Source organism: Cyprinus carpio, chromosome A24 (genome assembly GCF_018340385.1).
Source record: "Cyprinus carpio isolate SPL01 chromosome A24, ASM1834038v1, whole genome shotgun sequence".
Lineage (NCBI taxonomy): Eukaryota > Metazoa > Chordata > Actinopteri > Cypriniformes > Cyprinidae > Cyprinus > Cyprinus carpio.
In genome coordinates this window covers 1,020,879-1,044,268 of record NC_056595.1, presented here as the reverse complement: position 1 = coordinate 1,044,268, position 23,390 = coordinate 1,020,879, and the positions used below count along the sequence as shown (strand labels likewise).

Here is a 23,390-nt window from a genome sequence, read left to right as displayed (position 1 = left end):
TTTAAAAAATAATAATAATAATAATATATATATATATATATATATAATAAAAAGTGGAAAAAGAGCAACATTTTCTTGAAACAGAATTTATTTGGAACAATGTAAAAGTCTTTTCTGTGACTTTTGATCAATTTAATGCATCCTTGCCTTGCTGAATTCACTCAATCTCCACCACACACACACTATATATATATATATGTGTCTAGGAGGTTGTTAGGGAGACTGTGTCCTGAAGGCATTGCAGTACAAAATGTTAGATTGGACATGGTGCAGAATCACAGTCTGAAGTTCCCATTCTTGTGCCTAGTTCTTTCATTTTCACTTTACTTTGTTTGCAACTCAATTTTGTGTAAAAATACAACAGAAATATCAAACGATCAGATACACAAGATTAATGACAACAGCTGGCCTGCAGCTAATTAATCAGTGAACCTGTGATAGCCCAGCTGCCTCATCAGGAATCCACATGTGTATTCTATGAGTCTGATATCTCTCCTTGGCATGTTTCTCCTCCATTTGTCGATGTTGGCTGGTGAAATGTCCCCTTCATACATCAAGTTATACAAGTTTGTGGAGGTGGTGAACATTAGCTGATTCAGGGCTGAAGGAGATACAGGGATTCCAAGGAAAGAGTGAATCTTCTCAGCTGTCTCCTGAGGATAGTTTACGACATCCTCAAACCTGACTTGAAGATATGACTCTTCAGATAAGGTAGCTGTGACTCTGAGGACAGCAGTGGTGTGAGCAAGCCACAGATGGGCCAACAACAGCACAGGATTGGTCTCTGAACGAGATATGAGCTGCCACAGCTTCCTAAACTCCGCCGCAAACGCGGTCGGACACCTGTCGCTTACCATGTCCTGATTGAAAATAAGAGCTAGATGCTGGGGAATGTTCTTGAGTGAGTAAAGGCTGGGTTTGCTATTATAAAGCATCAGATAAATCCATGCACGAGGGTCTCTGACGACGTAGATGGCTCTCAGAGAAGGGCCGATAACTTCTTGGAGAAAAGGCAGCTTGAGAGCCCAGCTGCCGCTGCAGAGATTGAGAACCACACGGGCATTAGGATAGTCCAGCGTGTGTCTCCTCAGCTCTCGGACATACTCTACATCCCTGTCGACTCGTACCCGGCCTTTCATCTCAGCCTTGGACTCTCTCCTCCTCAGCCTCCTCCTCTTGTCCAGGGAGAGGCTCACTCTTTGGGCCGGTTTCATGTGACTGGTGTCGTGGAGTGGGATGTTCTGCAGGAATAAGTGGGTGTTATGAACCAGGGAATGCAGCCAACCCTGGATCATTTTAAAACGCCCACACTGGGCTTCTGACCACGTCCATTCACAAGCATCTACTAAAGAGTCAAATTCGAACTCTGTTTCGGGTATATCCAAGTGTTCTGTAGGGATGCGCAGGTAGACAAAGTCTGTGTTGTTGTAGAAAAGATGCTTAAGGATGTCAGATCCCGAGCCAGGTAGCGTGGTGATCACTACCGTGGGCAGAGGGAGCTGATGCTGGTCATAAAGCATCATCTGTTTGCTAAGCTCCGGGTCTGTGGTGGCTCCGTGCCACTTCACCTTACACAGGAGCTGATCGCAGCTGTTCGAGACGAACAGGACCTCTGTTATCCACAGCATTAACACCGAAAGCAAAGCGTAACACATCAGTCTGCTAAAGCAAACGTAAAACTTCCACTGTAGGGTCAAGAAAACAATGGCCACACACAGTAATACCCCAGCTATGACATTTACCGTAACCCCAAAGTCAAAGAGATGATTGTGCAGTTTTGTCTGTTTGGGGACAAGCTGCGTCCCCAAGCCAAAACGGATAACCTGATGTCTGTCTTCCACCTTAGCATAACCCCCAAAGCCCAGATAGCTGGAACGGGCCCCAATGTCTCTGTGATTGGTTACTATAGAAACTATTTTCTCTGTGTTATTGATGACAAGAGAAAGTTTGAGTCCATTCTTACTGCTTTCAATGAACCTACAGTTGGAAACTTTAACATAAGGCCCGTGCATCACATACACCATCCTACCCACTGAACCTGTGAAAGGGAAGGTGATGTTGATAAACTGCGTCCACCTCTTTTTAAACTCTGCTTCCTGCTCAGCCTCCTGTATTTGTGTATTAGGGCTGCGTCCCTGACTGTCAAACCAGAACATTTTGTAATGAGCATCCCAGACATCCATCAATGCCCCATTGTACCTGTCTGTGAAACTGTGGGGCACGTATTTAAAGTCAATATCAAGATTGTGAAAGAACGCACTGACGGCATTCACCGGTGAGTCGTCTCTTTTCTCGACGTGGTCCACTACCACAAGAGTCTGTGAGTTGAGGAGAAGCAGGGCTCGGTACACGCTCTTCAGTCTCATGGCTGAGGAATACGCCGCAGCCGCTTCTCCGCTCACAAACATAGCGTCTCCATGAGCAGAAGCAGCGATCAGCTCTCCCGCCGAGTCTCCGACCCCTGGGTCTGTCCAGCGGAGCCACTTGGCACATTCCCCGAGCTGTCCTTCCCAAGGGACATTACACTGGCTAGTCGGGGATGGACTGAACACCAGCACGTTGTTTAGGAAGCTGTATTTGGGGCCATATAAAGCCTCAGAAACAAACACTTGTCCATTAGGGGCGAAAGTAAACGAGTTTTGGTCTGGGTGCTCATGACCAGGGTTAAAGCTGTTCCAGCCATCCACCCATGAGTAAGGCTTGGCATGGACAATGTCAAACACCGCCCGGCCGCCCAGCTTTCCAGATTTAAACGAGACAAAGGTGTTGCCTTGTGCAACAGATAAACCAGCCCCATAGGTTACCACACCCCAGTTTGAGAAGATGTGCATTTTAGCCTTATTGTAAACATAAGGGGGCTGTGGTGTGAGGTCGGCGTTATACCAGACAAACTCTGTGTGAAGCGTGGTCCAGCGCTGGGCAAAGGACTGACCCATGGGACCGTCTTTAGGTCTGTGCTTCCTAATCTGCTGTGCCAGCCAATTACCAGACCCGTTTTTGATCACAAATGAATCTAAAAAGACTAATTGGCTCTCCGGTCCATAGAACCAGTTATAGTTTGAGTCCCCTATACCAACCGTTCTCTGAAAGCCCGGGAGCAAAGTGGCATAATAAAACCAGAAATGAGTACGCAGCCAGTTGTTCTGTGTGTTGTCTATGCTGAAGTGGCGCTTCGCTAGGAAAACATACTGCGTGATTGACTTTGCTGTGTAACTCCCATATGCAACTCCCTCGTCCAGAGAGCCATCTACAACGTGATTTAACAGAAACATTGTCTTCTCCATGTAATTTACAGATACCTGTTTCCAAACCCTTGACTGAGTGTCATCATGTGCACCCACAACTATTGCCCCAGTCAGAAGAGCAACTATATTAGTGGTTTGATGGTTCTGAAGAAACTGCTTCCCCCAGCCCCTGTACTTTGACGTCTCGTAGAGCGCTTGGGTTTCAGCAGAAATCTTCTTAAGGTACAGGTCTCGGCGCTTCTGATCCAGCAATGAGTAGATGAAGTCAAAAGCAGTAGCAAATCCAGTGAGTGAATGAGCCATCGGAACTTCATCGTTAGGTGCACTGCTTACTTTCCAGTCAGGGTACTCTGACATCCGGTCCATGAACTTAATCAGGAACTGCACTGCTGCGGCGTCCTCAGGATACAGGAGGCAGTAGAGGGCCAGAGGCGGGAGGTTGTTTCCATAAATCTCGTTCCACTTGCTGGTGAACTCCTCATGCTTTGTGGGTGGCATGTACAGTGGGCCGGCAGAGAGCATCGTCAGCACAGCCGTCCGGATCACTTTAAAGATGTGGCTGTGAGTCGTAGTTGACCTTTGTCTCAACAGTGGAACATTGTCTTGGTTAAAGTATAAGTTAGGGTGAAGATTAGTGGCTTGGAGTTTCCGTAGCTCTGGTGGCCCATTCTCTGTAATCTGGAATTGTCCAAAGTCACTAAAAATATCTTTCCCTGTGGCATTAAGGACTTCAGAGAATGAAGTTCCTACTGCTAGAAATAGAGACGCTGCAAATGTAGGCCACCCTATGGACCTCCAAACCACTGGCCACCACATCTTCCCTTTGTTTTTTAGCACTACTCTTCCCCGTTTTAATCTGGTTTCCCTCTCCCCACTTTTCCTTCTCGTTCAAAGGGAATATTTTTCATGACATACAAAAGATAATGGGTGCTTATTTCAGTTGTTATTGACTTGGACTCTGGTAAGTGTTTTCTTTGGCTTCCACAGTCTGATGCACTGTTGAAAAATAGAAACAAAATATGAGTGAAATTCCTTTAATTGAACAACATCAAAAATCAATTTGATATTAAAGGGGTTATGACAGGGATGGGTGATGTAGCCAAAATCATAAATTGTATATTTTATTTCACTATAATATTGTACCTGTAAAATAAATTGTTCAATAGAAGACAGATAGAAAACAAATAGTCTTTTTAGCGTTTCAGGTGGGTTTATCTGTCAGTAGTATTCAGGTAAGAAATACTAAAGAAATTAAATAAATGAAAAGTGCATCAAGTTTATTCTTATTAAATCTAAAATAATTCTTATTAAATCTCTTTCCCAGCTTAATGCATTTTAAATTAATATCAAACATGTCCTACAGTGATGTAAACCCTAACCCTAACCTAACCAAACAGTAGACTGCATTTTACAACAGTCACATGAACCTTCTACGAATCTGTATGAATGGTCTGGTCAACATGGTTGTTCTGGTTTGTCATTTACAGTGGCATACTGCCCAATCCTAGGTTATGACAGACAGGAGCTCATTATACTATAAAACACAGTTCCTGCACAGAGTCTCGTTTCAGCTGTCATTTATCTGAGCGGATGCTGAGGCTCAGCAAACGTTGCGCTGCTCCTGGCTACGGAAACACATCTCTTCTTCCGAAGGATCGATATTAGGAAAGGCTGAGGCTTATTTTAACGAAGCACCTGATCACATCTGTGCAGGATTTTGATTGTTCAGCACATTTCAGTACAGATTGTTTATGAACAATGATGCAGGCCTGGCAAATAAACAATTATTGAATGATGAGACAGCAAACCCCTAGCAACCAGTTTCGTTTCGGCCTGTGAGCTTTCAGAGTGTGCTGACTTGTATCGTTATTTATATTTGTTTTGGATGTCTATTGCTTAAACAGGTTGCTGTGTTTGTGATTTTATATGGCTGTATTTCAATAGTTGCCATAATTCACCATTTAAAAATGAAGAAAGACATTTGTTTTCCTGTTACAACCACCTCTTCCTTACCAAATGGGCTATTTTGATGGCTAAAGTCACACAGGTGCTGACTGCGAACAGGTAATATTCTTCACACCTGCTGGCTACAATTAACTGTACATGTTTTATTAACAGCTTCCTGCATCCACTTTGTAACCATTTCAAGTGTACTCTTCTTAGCCTGTACTGACACTCTTTCTCTTAAACTATGTCCACTGATCTATGAATATAAATGACAGGACTGCTCACAGAATCACAAAGTGAAGCCGCCGCATGTGTTCGAGCGGCCATATTGCTTTTCTCTACCGACAGAGAGCATCACTGACTGACAGCCGAAACCTTGACCTAAAACCACCTGATCTGCAGTTGAACATGATTAGTTTTTAGGATACATCACGTTATCTGTAACGTTTATGGGCTTTTTGCACAGGATAGGCAATATATTGAAATCATTAAGGTGGGTCTGTGTTTGGTTAACACACCCTTAATGATTTCAATATATAAGCAAATATGAACTTCTATTTGGGATTATGTTGCATTAAATTCCAAATTTACTATGCATCATCTTGCTCATATAAATGCTTGGAAATAAAGTTTACAAATGCAGTCAGCATTATTTCTATGAATAAGTTGTGACGCTTGTACTTTTTATTAACCAACATCTAGTTTGTGATGTTAAAAAGTTACAGAACAGCACAAAATCTGTGGTGTCTGCTCAGGAATCAAGTGTGAGATATACTGCTGAATTAATGATTGAGGTTTAAATCAGTATTTTAACTCTAGTTAATAACTGTAAATGACAAATTATGTTTGGAATAAAGCATAAATCCATCTTCAGACTTCAAAATTTGACGTTTGCAATACATATGTCGAGGATCATGAACATAACTTTTTCCCAACTTTACAGATAATCATTTACATGCTTAGGATGTTTGTCATGTAAGAAAAAATGGCAGCTCGTCAGATAACGTTTTATCATTCAAGTCAGACGATTTCAGTATTCAGTAGAATGTGTATGAATAGCCATATGGTGGCTTCACATGTTTGTGAGGTTATGAGTAATCAAACTAGTTTTACTGCACTACACTCCAGTCAGACTCCTGAGGCTCTAGCTGTGCTTATTTCCACTGGTGACACGTAGCAGCGGGTTGTAAAAGGTTTTTTTTTTTTTTTTACCATTACACTGATAAGGTTTTTTCATTTCCCCATTCCTACAAGATGAACAGGTACCATGAAACCGTCCTACAGCAGATTCCCCGTCATAACCCTTTGCACATCAGCAGTGAACTTACATGTGTCCAGTCAAACCCTGATGCGCAAATCTGCCCCCAAAACAATGAGATGAGGAGGAATGATGCGCAATATAAGGTGTCAGTCACTAATCCATTCATTTGCATGAGAAATCCGACGTAGTTCTCTGTAATCCACTGAATGGAGCTGTCAGGTGATGTGGCTTGGGCTGTGAGCGCGCGCGCGCGCATCTGCTCTGCTCCATCATCATCATCATCATCATCATCACAGTCGATCCTCCATCAATCTCGAACCCTCCCGATCATAACACACAAACACACACTCATCATCATCATCATCTCCAGGAAGGATGTGTTCCCGCGGGTCGCTCATTCGCCGCGCACTGCAGACAGATGTAGAAACAGAACGCAAGTTAATGGAAAGTTCGAGTAGAAATGAAGAAAACGCACGATCCACGACATCTTGAAAAACGGGTATTCGCGTGTTCGTCTAATGATGCTCAGAGATGACATTCATGATGTGTGTTTGTCCGCATCCATCCGCTGACGCGTGATTTCATTGCGTAAAACGCGTCTGATGCTCAACGCGCTGCCATTTGTCTGCGGCTCCGTCGATGACACTGACGTTACCATAGCGACCACTGACCGCAGAGGGCGCTCTCTCTCTCTCTCTCTCTCTCACACACACACACACACACACACACACACACACACACACACTAAATGATCGGTCTGTCCTTTAAAATTATGTTTGATATAAAACAAACCAACACCTAAATTTAACAAACAAATTAATAAATTAATAAATTCAATTCAATTTAAAAAACACAAATCCAGAGAATCCAACAGTAATTCTCAAGCCTAGATGAATGTGAGGAGCTGAAGTATGAATGCAGAATAGACTCATTGTTTAAGGGACATTAGCCGTCATTATCACAAATTTAACTCTGTTTCCACTCCACACTGTGTCTCTTCCTCAATAAAATCTGTTCTGCAGAAGAAGAAGGTCAGTGTGGGAAGAGAGACATGAAATCAGCTCAACTATTTAGGAAATCTCTTTCCAGCATTATACGAATGTAAGGAGAGCTTTGTAATAAATGTGTTTAAGATTGTTTAGAAAGATCAAACTATTCACAGCAGACTGAAGCTCATCTACAGCCAGTTATTATAAAACACATCAAACCTGAATGACGTTCTTCCACCGAACACTAAAAGAGTTATTTACAGCAGAATCTCCAGTGAAGGTGAAGGACAAGTAAATGAAAACATAAAATTCACTCTCCTCCTTACATAAAGACTTGCACAGAACACATTACTGCCGATAGGCTCTGATTCATCATGATGCTTTCTTTGGTCCCCATCCACCTCCTGGAGGATCCTGAACATGGCTCCGTCTCGCCTCCGCTTCAGTTTCAGAAGGACATGAGTGTGTGAGAGAAGCAGGACACGGAAGTAAAAGAGTACGAGCTGAGGAACAGCGTGTTTTCTGCTGATATCAGTGCTTTCAGACTGCTGTTGAGCCCAAATCATGTCCATCTGTCCAAACACATTTGAGAGAAATATCAAACATACTGAACAGAACAGACTCCATATGCTTATTAAATATGATCAGGGCTGGAGCTCACAGCCCCTCTTTGCACTTTATTACTCTTTTCTCTGATCAGATGTGGTGTTCTGCAGCTCTTGTGTTTTCTGCTCGTCTCAGACGCTTGAGAGTGAAGAGATGTGGCTGGTTTCTACACAGTTATCATTCTGGCTAACGAGTTTCATTATTAATCAAACCATCCAGAGTCTGATATTCCTTTAAAGATACTCCTAGAGCAAATGCTTAATTGCTCAGATTTTGCTCTTTCAAGCCCTTAGCTCACACAAAAGTTAATAGTGTGTTATCATTTACTCGCCCTCATGTGGATTCAGATATGGATGTGATTACTGGGCGAACTGTCCCTTTAATAGTGCGGTTAATTGTGTTTAAATGATCAACTTAGCTTTAGATGTTTCACCTACAGTTCCTACATAAAAATAGACATTAATGTCAACTGCTGCTGCACAGTAAAAGTACAGAGCCATGAATGATGTTTGATAGATGATAGAATAATGAGACGCCTGCCATCTGAACACAGCGGAGGTCTCTGAGAGTCCAGGGCTCTGTTTCAGTGCATATGAGCAAACGGTGTAATCTCTACGTGTACCAGAGGAAATATAATGCTGTCTAGAAGAAACCATTTCAGAAAAAGAAGGACAATTATGTCAAATGTCCAAATCACAGTGTTACACTGTCCAGCAGAAATATCAGAGCACACGCGCCGTCCTGCCACGACTGGGTCTCTCTCTTGTGGTTTACACCAGACTAAAACAGTCTGAGCTCAGAAAAGCCCAAGTCCTGCTTTACGCTCTTGCTTTCATGATGCAAAGCTTTCAGAAACCACAAACATTACACGGACTGTACAAGCATGCTATAATGAGCTTTATTCACATATCCCAGCTCTTCCCATTATAACACTGAGGACTATCCATGAATTAGACTCATTCACTGAACAGAGCATCTTCTTAATATAGCATTAATAAAAGAGTGCCTTCCCAGATATACACCCAACCCGTGACCTCCAGCGACTGAATCACACTGACAGAGCAGTAACAGTTTATTGTCTCATCTCTTAACAAAGATTATAGATTAAAAACACACACTGACAGAGCAAGCCGAGCTCTCTCGTCACAGTCACTTCACTGGTTACTGGTCGTAATCACACATGATGAGGCTTTTTAAAGAATTACAGCTGCGCAAAAATGTGTCAAACATGGACTTCTTTATTGATTGTAATCATTGCGGCGTCGTTTTTGGCAGAACATTTCTGTTCATGACAGGCCCTTCATAAATATGTGGACGTGACAAACAATCTTACCCCACTAACACCTAAACGATATCTACAAACAACAAACAAAGTACAGTCTGCTTTACCATGAGACTGATGTGAGGGAAGAAAGCAGAACGAGAGAGAGACAGAGAAACATGAACAAAGCAGAAACCGTAAGACGAGTTGTGTGTTAAAATAAGAGAATCCCTACAGTAACAGCAGGCATCAGGAGGGGAATGTGAAGGCAAGGTTAGCAACGATACTCCGTTACCATCCAGTGTGGACATACAGCAGCACGAGCTCGTACGTGACGACAGCTTTGGCTCAAACTGGAAACGCCGTCTAGTTTCTGAGAGTGTCTGAGATCTGCTGATCTGAAGCTCAAGCAAACGTCTCCTCTCACAGACTTTCACATCCGTTTACACCGATTCGCTGTAGTTTTGAGGATCGAAATAAAAGCCCTGCATCTTCACTTTCCTTTTTCATGAATGCAGTAACAGTTTCTGAGGGAATTTTGGTAACTGACACATAAAGCCTTTATATCTAAAACACACACACACTGACTCTACCTGCTGTACATGTTAAATGTAGCACCCTACAGAAGGAACGCTCATGTTGGTTTTCTCCAGGATCAAGAATATCTAGCTAAAAACAAAAAACTCAACTGAACCTACAGCTGCTGTGTGTGTGAATGTGTTCAGTGCATTTGATAAAACCCAAGGCTTCGTTCATCATTTCACACTCTCACCAAATCCATGCTAGAATAACTTCACTAGACGTCTACATTCGGTCGGATCACGCCCGAGAAGCAAGCAGGAGAAAAGCATGTATGTGCGCTCATTATGTTTTGATAATGTGATGAATCTCATGTAAGACAATCTTCTGGAGATCAAGTCTCCGATGCAACAATAACTGCACTTTCTCATCCAAAAAAAATAAAATAGAATAGAATAGGACGTGTGTCCATTGAGAGATCGATGGTTTAGCATGTTTGAACTAAGAGTTCCCTGCAGTCGACACGTGATTTAAAGTGATTTAAAATGATTATTAATAAGCACAAAGACCTGCTGTCGCTCACTTGAAAACAGTCTTTGTGCTTTTGTAACTCGATACAGTCACACGCGGAGCTCCATGACTGCTCTTGAAGATTTCAGGAACAAGACTTTTGATGCACATTTACAGTAGGGCAATTCTGAAAATAAAGAATGTGAAAACCATGAAAGCCAGTGAGGAGATCCTAGGCCATGGTTTCCTCTTCGGAGGCGTTGGTTTCTCGTTAATCAACCTTTTTTTCACTTGGACTCTTTTGATTGATCTTCTCTGCGTCTTCATCCTCCTCTCCGGTGTCTTCTGCTCCGGCCGTCAGCCGCTGCTGCTCTTCCTCCTCACCCTCGTCTTCCTCCTCGTCCGTGAAGCCGTCTCTCTTCATCAGCTCCGTGTCGTCTTCAGACTCGGCCGTGCAGATGCCGTAGCACATGAGGCTGATGACGCCTAGCGGCAGACCGAAGAGGAAGCAGCCGAGCAGCGGAGAGCTGCGGAACACCGACTGCAGACGAGAGAGACCATCAGAGTAACACACACACACACACACACACACACACACACACACACTGACTGCAGAGCAGAGAGAGACCATCAGAGTAACACACACACACACACACACACACACACACAACACTGACTGCAGTCCAGAGAGAGACCATCAGAGTAACACACACAACACACACACACACACACACACACTCTCACACACCACTGACTGCAGACGAGAGAGAGAGAGACCATCAGAGTAACACACACACACACACATATATATATATAGAGAGAGAGAGAGAGAGAGGGAGCCAATCAGAGGACGCCATTCAATGAAAACACATTCTTTCACACACTTTTTCTTGTCATATTGTTGATAATGAACAGATTGAGGAATACTAAGAAGGTGGAGGTCTCATGTAAAGATGAATGAAGGGTTAATGTCCTGGGACACTGAGCTGGGTGTTTAAGGGTTAATGGGAATGGAATAAACAGGGGTTGGTTATATGTTTAGGGTGTGAGTCTTCTGCTGTGGATCCATGTTCTTCACATCTCTGTGGTTTGGTGGGAAATAATGAAATAACACTGAATGAACATCACACCTTCAGCTGTCACTGAGTGTACAGACACTTAACTAAACATATTCAATGATGATTGACTTGGGTTAGTCTGAACTCGGCTCACCATGACGGTGGACCTGGCATCATACGCCACACGCTTGATCCTCTGGAGAAACCCGTCTCCTCCATACGCCTGTCGGGAAACACAGGGACAGAGCCGGATCAACACAGAGTGCACCTGGACCTCTGAGAGGACACCAGCTCCTGTGTGAGCCACTCACCGTCCAATCAGAAACATTTACAGAAGCTGCTTCATCTCATTCAGCTGTGACAACAAGACTGTGTGTGTCTCTTCTATCTAAAGAGACGTGATCATTCAGCAGTGTGTGTGTGTGTGTGTGTGTGTGTGTGTGTAAGCGGAGGGTACCGGAGCGCTGCCGTCCAGAACGCTGCTGAAGAACTGGAGCAGCTGCTGAAGATCCTCCACAGGCTCCGCCGGCAGGAAGTACTGCTCGTTTGAGGTGTTGAGGATGATGATGCTGGGCACAGACACCTCACTGCACGAGGAAGAGCACCCCGTCAGTCTCTAACAGCGATGGCTTATGTCACATGACATAGTTATTTTCTCAGATATGTCACCTATTACACAACCATCTTCCCCTGAGCTCTGTGCAGCCACCTGAGGATCCAGACGTACTCACCCCATTATGAGGCTGTTGATGTAGTCGTTACCATCCATGTGTCCGAACTGGAAATCTCTGGAGGACAGAGAGGAGCACAGCACGTCTGTAAAGCTCTTCTGATCATTACAGGAACAGCAGCGCTCGATGAAGTTCAGCCCTGCTCTCATGTCTACTCTACACTATCCTATAAATAAACACCAACACAGAGCAGCTTACAGACTCTTAACTAGTGATTGTCCATTTGAGCCTGAAAAACTTGACAAGCTTCCGGTTATCTGTCTATCCAGACTGAAAAAACAGTATTGGTGACGGGTCACGGCACCAACGCCTCGTGGACCATTCTGTGACACAACTGAAATATATCTTCACAAATATAATGTGATTTCATAGCAAACAGTGACCTGTCATAACACGAGATGATGTGATGTGGGGTATATATGAAGACTGGATCTGAAGGATGCTGGGAATCACGGCGACTCTCACCTGTTGAACTGATCTCTGTGTTCAGCAGCTACTCTCTGGATCAGACCCTTCAACCTGAACCAACACGGATCAGTTACACACAAAGAACATCACAGCATCACATGACCACAGGAACCGCATCTCTGTACCTGCTGCTCTGCTCCGTCAGATCTTTCTCATCAGTAACTGCAATCGCCACCAATTTACCTGAAAGACAAAGAAAGGAAACCGTTTCTTGACGCCTTTTGCAGAGACAGAAAGTATGTTCACAGCATGCTCTGGGATCGCAGTACCTGTCTCTCCCAGCTCATAGAGCGTGAACCCATCGATGGGCAGGTAGCTCTGGAAGCGCTCTCGGTTCACCCAGGACGACAAGCTGCCGTCTTCATACTCTGAAACACAGCACCGAACACCTTACTAACACACCTGTGATTAGTAAGATAATCTGAGAGGGTTTCTGTGTTTGGGTAGAGCATTCATTTTTCAAGCTGAACAGAGTAAGAAGTCTTTGTGTTGATTTGTATCTGGACTTTAAAGTGGATTCAAACCTCTGTTAGTTTTAACAGTGTCTCTGTCTACATTACACTCGCACTGCTGTTTTCAGAAACCAGACAATAATACCACTATAATAATAATCATCATTATCATAAAAATAATAATTATAATAATCTAATATGTAAATGAAAAAATACTTATTACATATATGATACATTTTACTTTACACTAAAGTAGGACAGTTACAATACTTTTGTCTTTATGTGAATGTGAGAAAGCAGGTTTACAGACTGTCCACAAACATGCTTTTATTAATGATGCAAATGTGAAAATAATGTGTGAGGGCTGGCCGTTGTGTTCCCAAACGCACATTAAACTCTCAAAACATGTGGAGAGAGAAATTGCAGCCATTTGTGATTTAATAAAAACACTGAGCAATATTGTGCTTTGGATTCCAGTTAGACAAGTGCTAAACAGAAGTGTTTTGGGTTCATTTACAGTTTTCTTCACTCACCATCGTATGTGAAATAGGTTCCATCTTTGAAGACGAGCACTGAAGGCAATTCATGCAAAGTCACAGACTGCAGCAGAACAACACATTTTAGTCAGATTTCATGCGACTGTCTAAAACACAGCAGACTGGATAAATGAAACCACAAGCAGCCGAATCTGAAAATGACTCATCTCACCTCTGGTAAGACATCTTCAGACGCAGAGAAGAAATACGTGTACACAATGAGCTCCGACGCCACCTCCGTGTACTTCTCCTGAAATCACACAACAGCAGGATTTCTGTACTTCCACTGGGGCTTCAGGGTTTAGTGAGTCGATGAAAAACTAATAATTAATCATAACACTAATACTGATATTTCAGCATTTTTCTTAATCACACAAGGGTGTTTGAGTCTGATGAGCTGCATGTTTCACTGTTCATTTCAAAGCTGCTACACATCATCCGTCTGCAAGACTCGCTCATAACGGACACATGAGTCCAAATACTGTGCATACTTGTGTTAATAAATGTGCAAAGTTAGCACAATTCACATTTGCTTTGCCACTATGAAATCACTTTTCTATCAAAATAAAAAAAAATTTTTTTTGGAAAAAAACTAACACAAAGAAAGATTTTTCATATTAATAAATAATCTAACATGATTTCTGTAATATAAAAAAGTACTAAACTAACACTAATACTGATATTTCAGCATTTTTCTTAATCACACATGATTTCTGTAATATTAGACAGGGCTAAATAGCGCCATCTGCTGCTATTTGGTTTGGGTTTTAATTTATAACAATGTGACGGAAGCATTGAGAACAAAAAAAAAACAGTAATGATCAATCTCTATTTGACGATTATGAAATCTATTTGTTTTGTGTGTGTGTCTGTTCAAAGAATATTAAAGGAGACGCACAGAGCTGAGTCTTTAAAGGTGCACCAAGAGATTTCAAAGAATATTAAAGGAGACGCACAGAGCTGAGTCTTTAAAGGTGCACTAAGAGATTTCTGAAAAAAACACTTCTGACCACAGTGTCAGACCGAATCCCAAAACACACTCGCAGCCAATCAGCAGTGAGGGGCGTGTCTAGTGATGATCAGGAGAAGAGCACAGGACAGATATTAGCGGATCGACTATAGATGATGAGAGATGGCAGATTAAAAAAAGGGGGAGGGGCGGGATTACAGAGGAACAAACGTTAAAAAGAAGGGTTACGATCGATAGGACTGTGACGGTGGCAGATTTTTACCACTGCGGTGGTAATGGACCAACTACTGCCGGTGGCGCGGTGTTGATATACATATACAATTAATATTAATTATTTAATTTATGTGTATATAATATATTGAAACACAAATAATAATAAATGAGGCTCAATCATCTAACAAATGTGCGTGTTTATTTTAGCACTTCCGTCAGTGAATACACAGCCTGCAAAACACTAAAATAAATATAAAAAAAAAAAATAATAGTTAAACAAGAAAGTAGCCTAAATATGAAAGTTATCAGTGATGCTACACTGCATGCGGCACGACACGACCGACAGTATTCTGCCTCGTTCTATATATACTACAGAAGTCATTATAATCAATCAGTGATGCTACACTGCATGCGGCACGACACGACCGACAGTATTCTGCCTCGTTCTATTCATGAGCTGCTGACACAGAGTTCTGCAGACACCAGACAAACCTATCTCAACACGGTGTCACGTCCAGTGGAGACGGTTCACTGAAAACAGCCTCGTCCGTTTGGGAAGGTGCGCGCAGTCAGTGGAGGCTCGCGAAAGTATAAATCTTGCTTTAAGCAGGTGCATTAATCCTCACCTGTACGCGCTCTCTGTGAAATAGGAATCGTTGCCACATTTCTTGTTAACATCTTTCATTTATCGCTGTCTCGTCTGTATTTGGCCTGTATTTGGAGAAAGCCTCGAAGACACTTGTACAAACACAGATGGGTGACATGAATGGAGTATTTGGTTTCCCAATAAGGTCCATCGCCCAACAAAATTAATTTGCTGAATGCATAAACTGTATTTTCCTGCGCTTAAACCTGCCAATCTCTGTGTATGGTGTTTGAGGTAATTGGTAAATTATCATAGACTTACAGTCTAAATAAAACAATTTGCAACTATTACTGTTATTACACGTGTATGTGTGCGTAGAGTGTGTGACGTCAGATGCACTGCCGCCGGTGACCGTCACAGCCCTAAATATCAGAGCAGCTTCCAGCAGTGCAGAGAACTCACGGAGCGGAAGGGAATCGGATGACAAGGATGCTTTGTTTCTTCTTGATCGGTGAGTTACGTTGATTTTGCTTTTTCACACAACTTTTCTGTGTTGGCTTTTGGTTGAATACGCCGCAGATCCAGCATCACCACTGCCAGGGCTGTGTACGTAAGTGAGGGGCGGAGCTATCATAATAAGGGCGAGGCCCTGTTGGGGTATGTGTTTGTTTTGGTGCTTTCAAATATCATCATCAATTGGCAATAATTGCTTAGCGCACCTTTAACACACGTTCACTCTGTTAACTTTAGTTAAGTGTAGATATGAAGACAGACTGAGCAGCTCACTTTCAGAGGAGACTCGCCTCCGACATACAGAAACAACACACTGTGCCTCTTCAAGACGTGCTCAAACATCTGTCTGCTGGGCAGCGACCGCACGGCTGGCCTGAAACAAACACACACACACACACACACAGACGATCATTAGAAAATGACTCTGATGGTTTTATCCAGTCCTGCACTTTCCTAACTTAACCCAGCAGAGTTCAGCTGTAACACACTGGCTGTGACTCAGTTCACCTACTAACACTACTAAACACTCTGAAGATAACGCATGTAGTCTTGAGAGTGAGCAGAAGAGCAGGGAAGTTTTGGGACAAACTATCGCATCATAAAAGTGCTGTGAAACCCTGCAGGTATCTGTGTGTTACTCATCTCAGCATGCTGTGGCACAGAACACACTCGTTCCACTCTCAGACACTGTTCAGGGTGGAGAGCGTGTGAACCGGGACGCAGGGACTTATCTAGTAATCCTGATGCCCTTGACCAGCTGTTTGAGGTGATTATTTAGGGATCTGCACACAGTTACACATGCATTTTCTTTCACAACTGTTTACATACACTTAAGAAATAACTGACTGTTTTGAGGAAATTCTAACATTTTTGTATGCATTTGTCCTTTCAAATGCAAAAAGACAAGAATACTCAGTTCATCACACAGTATTCAGTATGAGAGACAACAGCGCACAAGTCTTCATGTGCTTGAATGGTTTAAAGTCATATTAAAATGCGCACAAAGCAATTGATAAGAGGAATTGAAATTGAAATTTTTATATCAAGTATCTGACCATAAATATCCATTTTCAGAATTAGAATCTATTTTTGTTTCCCAAGTTATGAGTTAACATGTTAAAGTCCACCGTTGCTTCATATGAAGTTAGTTTTACCATCCAACTAAACTGTGTGCCTGCATTTTAGACACGTACATTGTGCTTGCTCTGTTCATGCAATAACTGCGTCCTATTATCAGTTTTCTATCTACTCAAACTGCTCTGTAATATCAGTGCTGTGACCCGTTTCAGGAGCTGTCGAAATTACAATTTAACGATATGCCAAAGCTGGTGATTGACAGTCAAAGCAAAGCGCGGTTTGAAAGCCCCGCCCCCAGCTGAACTGGAGGTTTTGATTGGTTACGCAGCAGAGTCAGACCGGTCTGTTATTGGCTGAAGCGCAGCGCCCGTCAAACACTCGCCCGGTTTCTCCATCAGCACCTTTTCTTTTTGTTCTTTGTACTTTTGGTGAAAAATAAACTTAGCGAAGTTGAGTACTTTATTTTTATTCAACTCAAGTAAAAGTACCACAATTTAATTATACCCCAGAAAGTAGAAAAAATTGAAAATGTACTAAAGTACTGTAACGATAGTAATTAGTTACTTTCCACCTCTGCAAGAGTTTTAATAAAATGTTAACTTTAAAAGGTGGTAGTATTCACTACAATCATTTTGTTTAATATGATCAAGACCAGTTATGGAGGTGAGACCCTGCTGCAAAAAAACATGTGTTTTATAACCACAGATAAAATGACATCCAATAGCTTTTAAAGCCTGAACAAGGTCTGGAGAAAAACAAAGAAAGAAAATGTAATTCAGTTTTCAGTCTCTGAACTGAATCCTCACCCAGCCACTCTGTTGGCAAACTCGATCACGTCATCTTTGGTTCGTGGTCCCTTGTAATTATATGCCAGCTCCCCCTTCAGCCTGAGAGAGAGAAACACACCTTTATTAATCAACGATGAAAACTACTGAACTCAATCACTGCCTCAGAACATCAGCAGCAGATGTCAGAAATAATCCACACACGACACGACACACATCTAAATCAGGGAATTCACACCAAATACAGTGGAATAAACGTCTACAAGCCCCTGATAAAACAGCAGCTTTCTAGAGTCATGACCGTATAATCCGGTCATCATTTCAGTGATTTGGTGTTGTTTTATTAATGAATTAAGATTATTAAAGGGTTACTCCACCCCAAAAATGAAAATTTTGTCATTAATCTCTTACCCTCATGTCGTTCCAAACCTGTAAAAGCTCTGTTCATCTTCAGAACACAATTTAAGATATTCTGGATGAAAACCGGGAGGCTTCTGTATCATCCGCACCACAAGCATGCATTGTTTCTACATGTATTTAGCTTTGATTTGAAATAAAACAGCGCATCCTTGTGGCGTGGATGATACAGAAGAGCATACACAGCATACGGTGAAATGAAGAGACACAGAGGAGACTGTTGACAAAGGAATTGTTGAATAAAGTCGTTATTTTTGTTTTCTTCGCGTACAGAAAGTATTCTCGTCGCTTCATATAACCCAGATTACACGTCTGATAGCAGATGGAGTATTCTGATGCTTTTCACTCTTTCCTGGACCTTGACGCTGTTATTTATTTGGCAGTCTATGGGACAGTCTCAAGCCTCCCGGTTTTCATCCAAAATATCTTAAATTGTGTTCTGAAGACGAACGGAGCTTTTACGGGTTTGGAACGACATGAGGGTAAGAGATTAATGAAAAAACACCGAATTTTTAAACCATAATAACATAAAAAACTGCCAGATGTTTTGGTAGAAAACATTGGACTGAGTCTATTCAAAAGTTTTGAAAGTGCATTTGCATACATTTATTTATTTAATTAGTTATATTATTGCTTTAGTTGGTGCTGGGGTTGAATTAATATCTGTCGATCACAATTAAACTCCATCCAGCAGCTAAATGTTAGATGTTGTACAGAGAGGCCAATGGTTGAAAGTGTTCACATTACTCTGACTAAACTCTGTATATATACAGTATATGTAACTGTATAATCTATTAATACTATAGACGATTAACCCTCTGCAGTCATGTAAATGATGCAATGATTCCTAAGACATCTCCCAGCAACCGGTGTTGTGAAACAGACACATTTACTACGGTAACAGAAGTACACAAGACTCTCCGAGCGTCCTCCAGAGACTGATCCAGCTCTGCTTCACACCGACGATCTGAGCGTCACCTCTGCCTTCAGCTGCTGGACGGAGTTACGACTGACAGATATCAGCTCAACCAAACAAACTAATGAACCAAATATATATATACAATAATTAAAAACATATGCGTTTGCACAGTTTCTGGGGAGAGGGACTCTGTCCTTCATTAGGCGAAGCATTAGCCTCATGGGTAATATCATCAACACCTCGGCAGGTCCCCTGACTCACGGCGCGCGTCTGATGGGACTCACAGAGAAACAGAGCGCCACACAACACTCACGTAATCACTGACTGACGGCGGTCTGATCCTGCAGTGAGACTGAATCAACACTAACTCTCACCTGAGACACGCCTCATTCAGACCAAAGACACAGAGCCCTTTATATTTCACAGAGTACAATAAGTCTGCCTTTTAAAAGTTTTCATTATCTACCTTCTTTTCTTTCATTTTCAGACCACAAAAGCAGAAACACCTGCTTACACCCGTCCATATAACGGCAATGAACCGCAGACTGAGCCGTATTTCACAACCGTTCTGAGGGTTTGGTGAAAAACAAACCAGAATCAGTCACCAGTCCGCTGTTCTACGTTCGGTTTTATTTTACTTTGTTATAAACAAAGCTTTTCAAAAGATCATGGGTCTTTAACAGGTTAAAAGTGCTGGTGTGCTGCAGATCTCAGACTAGCCTGAATTACTCCACATGCTTCCTTAAGATCAGTTAGTCGCCAAATTTGTTAAGGCAACCCACGATTAGTTGATTTGGAGCAGACATACGGTACATCTGAAGAAGGGATGGTGAAGAAAGACTTACAGTTTAATGGTGGGATATCCTCGCACGCCGAACTCTGACGCCATACCTGCGTCACACACAGGAACACAATCACAGGACATGGACTCCATCAGTGAGGTGTGAATATCAGTCTCAGAGAGATCTGGTAATCATGACATACTGTGCTTGGATCTGAATCATGTGTTACTGTAACTGTCATCAGTCTGTCAGATACACAATATTATCATGTATTTATTGTGATCACAGTTTAATAAAAACACTGAACGTTACTACTTATAATGCTTTCTTTCCCACGGTTATTTAAACAGTGAATAAATAACATACACAAAACAAGCAAAGACACTGGATCAAAGATCACGGACTTGAGTCCAGCGTGAGATTCAGCTCTCTCTAACTAACACTTCTCTTATAACTAATGACACCCTTGTGTTAAAACCCTCGTGCGCTCCTCATCTGAGTCACACTCGTGGTCTTCACGGTCAAACGTGACCAGACACCTGACATTTTACTTTTTTTTTTTTTTTTTCTCAGTAAAATCAATCTAATATATTTTTGGTAAATAATATTTTTTCTTTTATATTTTGTATTTTGAGAGAATTTTATGGTACTAATTAATATTTATGCAATAATGATCAATTTTTCCAATTGAAATTTTTTTTAATCAATGTAGTATCTCAGATTAAAATAGAGACTATGACTTTAAATAAAGTTTTTGAAGGCAGAATAGCACCTCCTGGTGAGAGCAAAGAAAGAGAAACCTGTAATTTCGTGGTGTAACCACTAGAAGCCTGTATGGGACTCTATAGAGAGGATTGTGAATTCCCTTGTTGTTTTTATACATAATTGTTTAGTTTTATTAGGTTGTGGATTTAAATGTTTATTAAGGCATTCTAAAAGACTATTTTTGTCAAGGTTTATATTTTTCGTTGTTTTAAACGTTGATTTGAAGCGTCAGATTTGAATTATTATTACTACATTCAAACCTGAATACAGAAATTATTTTGTTATACAAAACATTAAAATTCTATAAAAATGTAACAAAAATTAACAGGAATGCTTTATCAGAGCTTAATCTTTCTGTGCCTGATCTGATTTTAACCTCTTATTTCAGTTTTCTGACTCATCTTAGCTATACGGTTATAGCCAAACCAGTTCACTTGAGTGTGTATAATTCTATGTGTGTGTGTCTGTGAGGGTGTGTAAGTGTGTGTGTTTTGCACTCCTAATGTTTTAGAGTGTGACCCCTTCCTTGCTGTCCACTTTTTTACTAAATTGTAGTTGAATTATTGATTTTATTTTACATAGTTGCAGTGTTACAGTCAAACCAGTTCACAGGTGTGTGTGTGTGTGAGGGTGTGTAAGTGTGTGTGTGTGTTGATTTTGCACTCCAGATGTTTTAGAGTTTCACCCCTTCATTGCCGTGCAATTTTTCTTTGCATCGTGGGAGATTTGTAGATTGTACACAGAATTTTTTTGCCATTTGCCATTCATTTCATACCATTCCAATAAAGCTATGATTTTTAAATATTAATATAATTATTTTAGTATGTCTGACTGCCTCATAGAGACAGGTAAGAGACTGCACAGGGAGCTTGTGTACCGGAGATCTGACTGTGATTAATAAAGTCGATCACTGCACCTGAGTATGCGGTGGCGTCCATCTTTCCGACTCGGACCGGCGACCCCGAGCGGCTCAGCTCCGCCCCCACCTCCTGCCAGACCGGCTCCAGCTTCTTACAGTATCCACACCACGGAGCATAAAACTGCAGCACAGCATAAAGACCCATCACACACACACACACACACACACACACACACACACACACACACGGCTTCACAAGAGATCATGTGTGAGACTCACATCCACCAGCCAGACGTCATCCATCCTGCTGTCTTTAAACCTGAGGACAGAAACACATCTGCATTTACTGAAGGAGATAACAGGGCAAGTCTACGAAACTAACAGCAGTGTGCTGAACAGTGCACTGCAGGACTGATAAACTCTCAGTGTTTATATCAGAAGATCATATATCATGAGACGCGAGTGCACTTTCTGAGATGTTAACTGTAGTCTATGACATGATCTCTATGAACCCTAGACAGAAACCCGATGCAATCTGCACATGTACTGGGATGCTCCGGGGATGGCTGTAAGTTTTGAACCTTTGCTCAATGATTATTCGTTCACCCGCCGCCTCTCATTACTGCGCTCTATCCTTCTCCTCCTCTCGTGCTGTCTGACCGAGAGCTGTGTTGGTCTCGCAGGGATCGTGTCCAGCTGACCGTGAGGCTGTGGGTTCGACTCCTGCATCATGATAACAGAACGAGTCCGGCTCTTCTTCAGCTAAGCCCTGCTCTGTTCTCTCACGCTCTCATCAATACTTCTGTGTCTGTTCCTCACGCTCGTTCTGTTTGCTCTTCTGTGTTTCACTGCTTGATGTTAATCTTGCACACAGACATTCACGATATTTAAACAAAACTACTGAAATAGATCCACACTGGAGTCATAAATCAGCGCAGCAGACGCAGAGACAGGTTTCCTCTAGTGAGCCGACGACAAAATTAATAAATCATGCAAACATGTTAAAGATTTGCATGCTGAAATCCATTTTTTTTTAATTAAACTGATCTATTTATATTTTTATTAGACCCATGTTTTCATCAAATAAAAGATGAACATCTCATTCATCATATCACACTTTGACTTTCACTCAAACAGAACAGCTTTTAAACTCATTTAACAAAGAAAACTCATCAGTACAGAAAGAAAACTCCTTGTCAAGCAGTTTCGTGAGGTTTAATAAAATCATGGCTTCAGGTCGGGTTTGTAGGAGAAATATACGAGCATCAGTGAATGCTGTCATTTCTGAAGGATATGAACTCAAAGCATCTTTACACAGCTTTCACTCTCCTTCATACTGCAACACACTCAACACTGTTCAGATATTTCTCATAATCATGTTCACATCATCAAAAGAATATATAAAAGGAAGGAATATCTCACGTGTCATCGAGCTCGTGCACCGAAGCAAAGGCGGGCGTGAAGAGAAGAGAAGAGAAAACTGCAAACACACACAATCACAGCATCAGACGCCGATCTGATTAATGAAGACTGGTATAAAGAAATATAAAAGATCTAGAGTCTGTACCCGCTGTCAGCAGTGCCATGGCTCCGAGTGAGAGGAGCAGCAACCGGAAATGCGAGAGGCGGCAGCGGCGCATGCGCAGTCAGAACGCTGAAGCTGCGTCACGCTGCGTCCGATCTCGTTCCCTATATAGTGGATGACACGCAGTACACTACACAGAGAAGGACTGAGCGAAGGTGAGAGAATGCGGACACTGACGGAAATAATTCGCCAAAATGTCACATTTATAGAATACAATGGTCTTACTCCAAAACGTAATTCTCTCACTTACCTCACAAAAAAAGGTAATGCTTTAAACAAGTGTAAAGGTATTGTTGCATAAATTGGAATCATTTTGTCATTGCACTCTGTATTTTA

The 23,390-nt window shown here is 41.9% G+C and overlaps 2 protein-coding genes across 3 annotated transcripts; both read right to left on the bottom strand.

Annotated features, from left to right (window-relative positions):
* Window positions 1-229: 229 nt before the first annotated feature.
* On the bottom strand, window positions 230-7,160 carry LOC109070692 (dermatan sulfate epimerase like). The gene is made up of 2 exons (XM_042713998.1): window positions 6,521-7,160; window positions 230-4,241 (listed from the first exon to the last, which is right to left on the bottom strand). The coding sequence occupies exon 2, from the start codon at window positions 4,059-4,061 to the stop codon at window positions 420-422; it is 3,642 nt and encodes a 1,213-aa protein (XP_042569932.1). The 5' UTR covers window positions 4,062-4,241; window positions 6,521-7,160; the 3' UTR covers window positions 230-419.
* Window positions 7,161-9,266: 2,106 nt separating this feature from the next.
* tmx3b (thioredoxin related transmembrane protein 3b) lies at window positions 9,267-23,170 on the bottom strand. 2 transcript variants are annotated; one of them, XM_042713996.1, is made up of 16 exons: window positions 23,037-23,166; window positions 22,892-22,949; window positions 21,749-21,788; window positions 21,527-21,650; window positions 19,909-19,954; window positions 17,749-17,829; window positions 16,139-16,238; window positions 13,756-13,833; window positions 13,581-13,647; window positions 12,865-12,963; window positions 12,721-12,778; window positions 12,593-12,646; window positions 12,128-12,184; window positions 11,854-11,983; window positions 11,551-11,619; window positions 9,267-10,879 (listed from the first exon to the last, which is right to left on the bottom strand). In XM_042713996.1, exons 1-16 carry the CDS (start codon window positions 23,107-23,109, stop codon window positions 10,610-10,612), a joined length of 1,404 nt encoding a protein of 467 aa, XP_042569930.1. In that variant the 5' UTR covers window positions 23,110-23,166; the 3' UTR covers window positions 9,267-10,609. The 2 variants fall into 2 exon arrangements, with proteins under 2 accessions (XP_042569930.1, XP_042569931.1); XM_042713997.1 differs by lacking the exon at window positions 9,267-10,879 and adding an exon at window positions 11,166-11,420 and having other exon boundaries at window positions 23,037-23,170.
* Between the last annotated feature and the right edge of the window lie 220 nt (window positions 23,171-23,390).